This window comes from Metopolophium dirhodum, chromosome 3, assembly GCF_019925205.1.
Source record: "Metopolophium dirhodum isolate CAU chromosome 3, ASM1992520v1, whole genome shotgun sequence".
Classification (NCBI taxonomy): Eukaryota; Metazoa; Arthropoda; class Insecta; order Hemiptera; family Aphididae; genus Metopolophium; species Metopolophium dirhodum.
In genome coordinates, this window is record NC_083562.1 from 9,922,271 (window position 1) to 9,932,183 (window position 9,913).

Sequence of the window (9,913 nt, forward strand, 5' to 3'; positions counted from 1 at the left end):
ATATGTAATTGACAGATTATTCAAATACTAAACGCTTGAACATGTACATTTTAAATAATACAGCATGAGAAACTTGGGATTATTAAATAAATATGCAGCATCATAAACTTGGGATTATAGTATATAACCAAATATAATATTATGTAGAGAATAATAACAAAACAAGTAATAAAAAAAAACTGTTTTTATTTTTATTAGGAATCAACCATTGACAAACCACATCATAAAAAAATTACTTAATACCAAAATGTGTAGGTACTTCACCAAAAATATACTAGTTTTTAATATTTAACCTTTTGAATACTTCTTCAACGAGGTCTTCCCTCTTAACTTCTTCTTCTTGCCTAGTAGTAACATTTCTTAATTTAACTACACCTTTAGCTACTTCTTCTTCGCCAATTATGACAGCCCATGGAATCGCATTCTCTTCACAGTGCTGCAGTTGAACCAACAATTTAGGGTTTTTCTTATACGAATGTTCAGTTTTAACACCGGCATTCCACAAATCTTTGCACGCTGTCATTCTATGTTCGACCAAATTTTTCTGAGCAGCAGCCACAAACACTTGCACCTCTGTAGTACGTATTTTTTGTTTCTCTTTAGCAAGTTTAGCTTCGATTACAGTGAATAACCTTTCAACACCAATTGATATACCCACACATGGTATGGTTTTGTTTTTTGGATGGAACATACCAACAAGATTATCATAGCGACCACCGCCAGCTACACTGCCAACAGATTGGCCTTTATCTAATAAAACTACTTCATAAATTATTCCTGTATAGTAATCTAAACCTCTAGCTAAACTTAAATCAAAAGATACAAGATCTTCAATTCCGAATACTTTAATGTATTCAAAAAACAGTTTCATTGATTCAAGCCCTTGTACTGCCATTGTAGACTTGGTAAGCACATCGTCTTTAAACAGAGCTGTGACCAGTTCATCGGTTCCGTTCATCTGCACATATGTTCCAATTTTATCGGCTACTTCTTCAGACAATCCTTTTTCGTTAATCATTTCATTTTTAACTTCTTCCCACGGTGACTTGTCCAGTTTGTCTACTGAAGAACAAATTGTCCTAAACTTCTCTGTCGGTACGCCACATGATTCAAACAGTCCATCCAACAAGAGCCTGTGATTGACTTTCACTTTGAAGTTGCCTGCGTCTAACGTTTTCATTATTTCAGCAGCGACAAATACACATTCGGCTTCCGGTATCATCTCGTCATATTGGCCAGCTATGTCGTAATCACACTGATAAAATTCCCTGTAACGGCCCCTGGTAATGGATGGATTGTCTCGCCTGTACACCTTGGCAATTTGGTATCGCTTAATGTTGGTGATCTTGTTCATGGCCAGGTAACGTGCAAACGGCACGGTCAGGTCATATCGCAGCGACAGTGATTCGCCACCTTGATCGGCAAGATCGTAGATAAGTTTTGAGTCCTCGCCGTACTTACCTGTCAGCACGTCTTTGAGCTCAAATATCGGTGTGTCTATGTTGACGGCACCGTGACGCTTGAACACTTCAGTAATCCGTCCGAGTACGTCATTCCGGATGGCCATGTGTTCGGGGCCGTAGTCGCGTGTACCCTTGGGCGTCTTCAATTGGACTTTGGAAGACTTCTCCTGCGGCTTTTCCCGAGGTTTATCCTGTTCGTCAGACATGTTGAGACAATACAAATTCTGACACGAACGAATGCTACGCAATTTCACTTTGTTCGAAAACCGTGAAAGCGTGAGTATATTTTTCAACATACTGATAACTGATTAGTGATTATCACTGGGTTATCACTTATCAGTCATGGTCACGTCCATATAGATCTATATGGCCGTGGTCATGGTGCTGGTGACACTGGTTATAAGCTTACTAAAATTAATTACCTAACCTACAAATCGTCCAGCTGTTATTTAAGATAATTGTGATATGTGATAAAATAAATTTCATTCCAATCAGTAAAATTGTAGTGGTGTGAATGTAAATTAAGTAAATTATTATTGTGACGTCTACCACGACACTGACTGTTGGTGTTTTTCATTATTATTATTATTATTGCTTTATAATATTGTTAGTTTTCATTAAAGTCCAAAAAAAAATTTTATCGTAATATCACGTTAAAATATATCACTATCAAAAGTTATTACAATCACTGAATCTCCAACGCCGTAAAAAAGATTAAAGAATCCATTCCTTTTTGATGTCATCGCGAAATATGTAAGAATACAAATTCCGAGTGTTTCAGTCAATCACCAAATTCACAATGTCTTCGAGGGTGTTGCGAAAAATGGGCTTGCAGGACGATCGTGACCTGCCACCTGTTAAAGACGATGCGAGCGATGATACTGAAACCAGTTCTGGTGGTGTAAACAAAAAGCGACACTTAAACATGTACGATTTGGTGAGTTTGAACGTCTTATCGAAATAGAAACATTTACTGACAAACAATATTGTTATTATTGTTATGTGAACTATTATTTTTTTTCAGTTGAATAATGGTTCTATGTCTGAGTCTGAAGTCAAAGAAGACGATGACCATGAGACTACTGGTTCCGTAAACAAGAAAGATGAAAATATGTCGTACGATAAAGAGAACATTAGAAGGAAAAAGAAGAAAAAGAGAAAGAAGTCTGGTAAAGTATTGTCATCACATACTCGTAGCAGTGAAGATAATGTTGAGGTAAGTAAATGTCAAATTGAACAATAATATTAAGTATACCTAGTTTAAAATTATCTTCTTTAGGACGAAGTGGAAAGAAGTGTTCGTGAAGTGAATAAAATATTGGGTGAAGTACCCGACAAAGGTGAAGATGAAGATGATGAAGCTACCTCTTCACAGAATATGCTGAGCAACCGTGATACTATATTTTTCAAAAATATTTTGTCTGTACAGCATCGAAATCTTAACCCAAATAATGAACTGCGCAAAATGTTTGGACGTGTTGTTCATCAAGCTGAGTTAAGGTAAAAATTAATAATTTCATTGATTTGAGTGTACCCAATTTTCGAGAACACATTGTACCTATACAATTTTTTTAATTAACTATAGCAAATTATAAGATATTTAGAATAAAATGTAATAAAATTTATTTTTTGATAATAAGTATTATTACTAAATAATTTTTACCTCGGTTTTATATTTTAACTTGTACTATTTTTTCCGCTTGAAATAAATTATTTTGTTATAAACAGATACATAAATAACAATGTTACAAATGTATATAAATGTAACGTTAATGGCCAGGCTTTAAGTCTATAATATGATGCATACAACAAATATAATTTTCTCTGCTTTATAGTAGGTTCCTAATTCACCTTGTCATTAAATTTGTAATGAAAAAAACTTTAATGGATGTATTAAATTTTCCATTCAATAATAAATCATTAAATACATAAATGTGATTTTGAGGAAGGAAACGGAATCAACATAATATATTATATTTCTAAGGATAACTTAGCTTCTGTTATATTTATATTATTATTATTCCTTTTTTTTTAATTTTAAACCAAGTTTAATTTAATTATTTCCAAATAATAAATTGTATTATATGACTATATCAATGTACTTTGGAATAATATCAATAGGCGAAAAAATATAAATTTCACATTTTAATTTATTAACTTTATTTATTAACAAGTATCATAAAACATTTTAAAATTTACAAAATATAATTAAATTTCCTTATAATTTTATATTAATTATTAAAAAGCAACATTTTCTATATATATCATGTACAACGCTATTTTCAACTTTTTTTTTAATTTACCTTTTTATATTACTACTTTTAAATAAATGGTAATGGAAGTATTGATATAGATGTTTGAATGAGCATATTTTGGTGTTGTACAAGAGCTTATTATTAATTAAGTATACATTTAATTTATATTGTAATAAATTATAATTGCTGATTTAATAGACACTTACTAAAAACTAATAAGTGAATGAAAATATAACATAAACATGTTTTTAATTTTTAGCAAACGCAAGTTTAGAGGAAGAAATCATTTGAAAACCACTTGGTTGGTGACACCTAAAGACAATTGGCCACCCGTCGGAAAATCAGGTACATACATTGGTACTCAAGTAACATTTTTGTTTAAGTTGCATAAAAATAACAATAAATTGTAGGTTCAACAATGAAATATTTGGAAAGCAAAAATGGTATTATGTATTTTGCCTTTGAACATAGTCCAGAATACCAACAAGTTCAAATGCAACTCTACACAGCTGTGTCTCATATGTCATCGGGAAATCTAGTGGTTGGTTTCAATTAAGTTTAAACTATAAAAGAAGATATTATGCTTATCTTAATTTAATTTCTAGAATATTATCAATAACCATCCATACCACGTTGACGTACTGTTACAAATGACAGAATGGGCACGACTTAGTGAAGACTTGCCAGTTGCGGCTGAACTCACTGAACAAGCATTGTACTCATTGGAAAATTCATTCCATCCCATGTTTAGTTTGTCAAATGGAAAATGTCGTTTAGACTACCGTTTACATGAAAATAGGTATTTTATTATATTAAATAAGTATCTAATGTCCATTAGTATGTTAAGGTTTTCATTGTTTGGTTTATTACTGCTGACATTTTTGAAAATATCCATATTAGTTTTAATTTTAAAAACCTGGCGATTTTGATACATTGTTGGTCATTATAAGTGTGCACACTAGATAGTCAAAGTAGACTATTGTTGTTGTCTAGTTTGTGAACATATTTTTTTTAGTTGTAAACAATTGTAATATTATAATATTATAGCCTATAGGTAGTAGATATTAAGTGTTTATAATAGGAGTATATAATGTATACAAATAATTGTTAACATTTGGTATGGAAATAATATAAGGAATACAATTATACATCATTGATATGAGAGTATGTAAACTAGTAACTACTGACTACAATAGTTGACTGCTTAAGTGTAAATGTGAATACTTATTAGCTATTACCTATTATTTATCCCTGCCGATTCCAACTGTGCACACTTATGATGATCATTATTCCTAGGTTGTTATTTGAACCTTAAGCAATATTAGGTTAATTTACTAGAACAATAAATCTGAGGTACAGAATTTTGTTTCCAATGATGTAAAAGTTACTACATTATTACAGTTAATAAATCTGTGTGTATATAAGGTCCTCTTAAGGGGGCTGCAGCCAATGAAAAAAAGTGACTTTTAGATCAATAAACTGGACAAAACTGGAAGAATTTGGTTTGACAGATTTTAATTTTGAAAACGGATTATGATCAACAAGTTTACTAAGGAATGATCGAAGTGATTTTGAATATTTTTTTTCAGCTGTGATATCCAAGAATAAAAATATGATATTTTTGTATTTATATTATTTATTATAACACTAACAATAATTGGAATATTCAAAATCGCCTCAATCATTCTCTAGTAAACTTGTTGATCAATCATAATCTGTTTTTAAAATTAAAATCTGTCAAACCAAATTTTCCAGTTTTGCCTAGCTTATTGATCTAAAAGTCACTTTTTTTTCATTGACTGGAGCCCCTTCCAGCCCCCTTAAGGTTTATTTTATAATACAAAATATAAATATATTGAAAAACATTATGACAAACAAAATTAATGTTTAGATTGGTCAAATCTACATTAGTTTTGACTTTTGACAAAACCAGCTGCAGCCTTCTTGATAGTGATTAGTGTTGATAGATGATAGACTTAATAGCTGTATCTTCTAATAGTAAATATAATTTCAAATTGACTTTCAATAAAACTTTTCTTCTCTAATAAAAAAAAAGCAGCAATAAACTTTTTATTTTATTAAAAACTGGGTTAATTAAAAAAAAAAAACAAAAATTTAATTTTTGTATTTAACAGATAAATCTAATTTTAATGTGGATTTTATGAATATTATGTGGTAAAAATACATATGGATATTAACATAATTACTTAGGTATTTAGTTTAAATGTATGATTTGTGTATATTATGTCAATATAAAATTTATAATTTATTTATATTTTATGTTATTGTTGATTATAGAGCGTTGTTCCTGACTTTATACAGACATTTAACATTTGTTGGACTTAGAGCTTGTTATCGTACAGCTTTGGAATTCTGCAAACTTCTTTTGTCCTTATCCCCAATGGATGATCCTCTTGCTGTAGTTCTATGTATCGATTTTTACGCTTTACGTTCTTCCGAATATACATGGTTCATTCATTTTGTGAATGCTTTTGATTCCGCAAGAAATCTAACACAGCTTCCTAATATCAAGTTTTCTCTTGCTGTTGCTAAATGGCAGAAAGGTGACGTTGAACCTGCACATACATTGTTGCAAGAAGCATTAATGATGTTTCCTGGAGTTCTAATACCTTTATTAGAAAAGTGTTCCATCCAGGCTGATAAAAGAGTCAATGCACATTCTTTTTTCACAACCTATGCTACTGAAACGTATGTTTACATATTAAATAATATATATTTAATGCTTATAACACATTATAGTTGTTTGACCATACATTAATTTATAAAAATTTGGTTTTATAGACAACCGAAATCATTGTCTTACTTAATATCCATGTATGTAACGAGGAGTTATCATATATGGAAAGAAGTTCAACTGTTACCATGGCTTGAACGCAACGTGCAAATTGTACTTGATAGAGTAGACGCTAAGGACCCAGTAGTGAAAAACATGGAAAATTTACGAGCCACTTTATACAGTGCCAAACCACCATTGAATATACACAGACATTTGTTATTGTCAGACATGAGTGACACAATCGCACCACCAGCTGAGGTAATTTTAGATTGATAGATATGTTAAAAATTGGTTAACTAAAAGTAGTTGAAATTACAAAAGTCGAGAAATTACAGGGAAATACCTATTGTGCCGCTTAGAATAGTCTCTTTTGACATGTATTGTTGGAATTAGAAACAGTAATTTTTGACAATAAAAGACATGGTAGTGAGGCCCCTTAAGTTTTTTATTGGACTTAGATTTTTTTATTTAACTTAAAATTAATGCCACAAAAATACTCAAAGATCTGTAATAATAATATATGGACATTTATTATATCTTCTGAAAATTTAGTTTTTAAAATCCAAAATTATGTGACTTGAAAAAAGTTAATTTTTAATAAAAAGAAAATTTAATGAAGGATGAACGTGTTTTTCTGTGAGCCAAGTTTTGCGCTAAAATTGTATTATATTCAACACTCTAATTTTTTTTTTTGAACGGCCACACTTGTAGAAATTTTATCAAGGGCCACAAAAATATAACATTTTGCTTGTTTTTTTAGGATAGATAGGTGTTTATTAATATTGTATTCGTATATGACAATCATTTTTTACTGACAGCCGTTAACAGTACATTTTATGCTAAACACTGCAGAATATAGTACACTACACAATATTTTACAAATGGAAATTATTCAAGAAATAGTCTTACATCTACTAAGATTATGTGCACAGTAATGTTTTCTTTATGTTTAATTGAATGTAAATTATAAATGTATTATGCGAGCTACACAATTGGTTTGATGTGGTGGGTTACTGACCCATGTTTTAAAGACTAAACAAATTTTACCATCCAATGTTATAATGTAATGACATTAACGATTAATCATATTAAAATAAATTTAAATTTTGTTTTTTCGAAATTAAATTTGAATGAAATTGGAATATTTATTACATTGCAATAAACAAAAGTATGAATTAGAAAACATACATTTTTAATTAATATATAATATGTTATTTTTGTTGATTTTATTTGGAAATGTAAGCTAAACACATTTAATGAATGTTCTTTCCTTTTATAGTAAAATAATTACCTGTGTATTAAATTATACAATCAGAAATCTATTTAAAAAAATATATATATAATAGTAACATTGTACATAATTCTTAGTTTTAATTATTGACATTACTTATAGCAATATTGATAAAAAAATAAATACTATTAAATACTCATCAATTATATATAATGTTTCTCTAATTTATGTTTGTTGTCAGGCTGTGACAAATCCAATTCTCATTATGGACCCGTTTCCACCGCCAGACGGTACATCATTTTACAATTCCAGATCATCTCATGATAGCATCAGTAGAACGGCTGTAGAAAACCATTCACTTTTCTCTACGTTCTTCCGGTCACTAAACCCTGTGTTTCAAGCCCTTTCTGATGAAAGGTAATTTATCAACATTGTATCTAAAGATACAATTTTATAAAATTGTGTGTTATCTTTAACTTTCAGTAATGTTGACGAAGAGTTAGCAGCTGAGGCCGAAGCTGTTGCAAGACCTGTAATAACAATGGTCGGTGAGCAAATTGAAGAAATGAGGAGTGATTTACGTCAAAGTGTCAACTCTTTATTGGACGCCATGAGAGATTTGCTGTCCAATGTACACTCACCAAATGTACCGGCAGATGGCGATATAGATGACGATTCTGAGCTCACGGATACAGCATAATAGTAACATTTAATAAACTTAATGATTTTTCAGAATTTTTTTTTTGTGTTCCAATTATCTTATAATTATTTTTAAGTTTGATTAAATTTAAATTATTTTGCATTAGAAGACTGGGCTCATTCTTATGTGTGTATTATATTCTATTGTAATCTTATTTTAACTAAATGTCTATATAATTAAATTTGTGTATAGACGAAATATTAAAAAAATTTTTAATTATTTTTTTTATCACAAACAATTTTAACTCTGCCCATACTACTCAATACAACCATTTTCTTATTTCTTCATGCATACAAAAACTAATAAATCTTTAGGCTATTATTGTATGTCTTATATTAAAAGTTGATAATTGTATCCAACTATGTTTGATTTATCATGTCTCACTGTAACTTATATTTATTTTTTTTGTTCTCCTTCTCAATGTGTATTAAATAAATAACATTAGAGCACAGAATTAGAAATTTTTATTTTCACCCTTTTAATTTACAATTTATATTTAGACCTAAACTAAAGTAAAGTCTTAAAATTACTTATAGTATTCAGTACAATTTAAAATACCTAACAACCCATAGTCTATACCTTTTATCACATGACCTACTAAATCAATCCATTAATTAACATGCAAACATGACTATTGAATCAATCCACATTGTTACTTATAAAAATATCAACCGTGAGCACCAGTAGACTAATATTGAGGATTTTTTGATTAATTTCATTGGCCGTTTATCATGCCTCATTGAGAAGTATTTATACTACTATTTCCATAATAGGTACAACAATTATACAAATAATATATACATTCATGTTGTATAATAATAAATTCATCTGTTTTTGATTAGGGTTATGAAATGAAAATAAATTTATTTTAAACAATTTCATAAAAACTTTAAGTTGAACAAACACAATCTTAATTTTTTATTAGCTTATGCCATTATTACTACCTAATTCAATCCTAGTTACACAAGAGTTAGATGGAACTACAAAGACAGTTTATCGAACATAATTATAAAATTTAAGCAAACATTTTTGTACTTTATTTTATAACGAGTTTATACAAATATATTCAACAGTATTTAATTTTAGAATAAAAATTCAACAATATTGTATATCAAATTATGTAGGTATATCAAAAGTAATTTAACACTCAGAAAGGTTAATGAGGGTAAAGGGTTCAATGCTTGATATATAAAACCCATTTAGAAAGTTTTTTAATCATTATATGATTACTTTAACTGTGGGTAGAACAAATTATATTTGTTTCAAGATTAACTAAAATCAATAACCAAATTTCAAGATTTTTTAATGTAATATTGAGTATTTTTGTACAATATTAATTTATTTTATTATTTTGTGCTCTATATAGTATAGTCTTGCCTGTTTCATTTCTTACAAAAGTAAATTCAAATTCCTTTCCCTTTGTCTATTTTCTCTAAAAATATTTGTGCATACAATTTATTGTGGTGT

General features: G+C 29.4%; 2 protein-coding genes across 2 annotated transcripts; one reads left to right on the forward strand and one right to left on the reverse strand.

Moving 5' to 3' along the window:
* Positions 1-166: 166 nt before the first annotated feature.
* Positions 167-1,774, reverse strand: LOC132941048 (histidine--tRNA ligase, cytoplasmic). The gene has a single exon (XM_061008896.1). It carries the CDS (start codon positions 1,757-1,759, stop codon positions 275-277), a length of 1,485 nt encoding a protein of 494 aa, XP_060864879.1. The 5' UTR covers positions 1,760-1,774; the 3' UTR covers positions 167-274.
* Positions 1,600-8,665, forward strand: LOC132941047 (ribosome quality control complex subunit TCF25). Its single transcript, XM_061008895.1, has 11 exons — positions 1,600-1,739; positions 2,245-2,400; positions 2,488-2,679; positions 2,743-2,963; positions 3,978-4,063; positions 4,129-4,259; positions 4,324-4,517; positions 6,017-6,427; positions 6,521-6,773; positions 7,988-8,163; positions 8,230-8,665. Exons 1-11 carry the CDS (start codon positions 1,701-1,703, stop codon positions 8,444-8,446), a joined length of 2,076 nt encoding a protein of 691 aa, XP_060864878.1. The 5' UTR covers positions 1,600-1,700; the 3' UTR covers positions 8,447-8,665.
* The last annotated feature ends 1,248 nt before the right edge of the window (positions 8,666-9,913 follow it).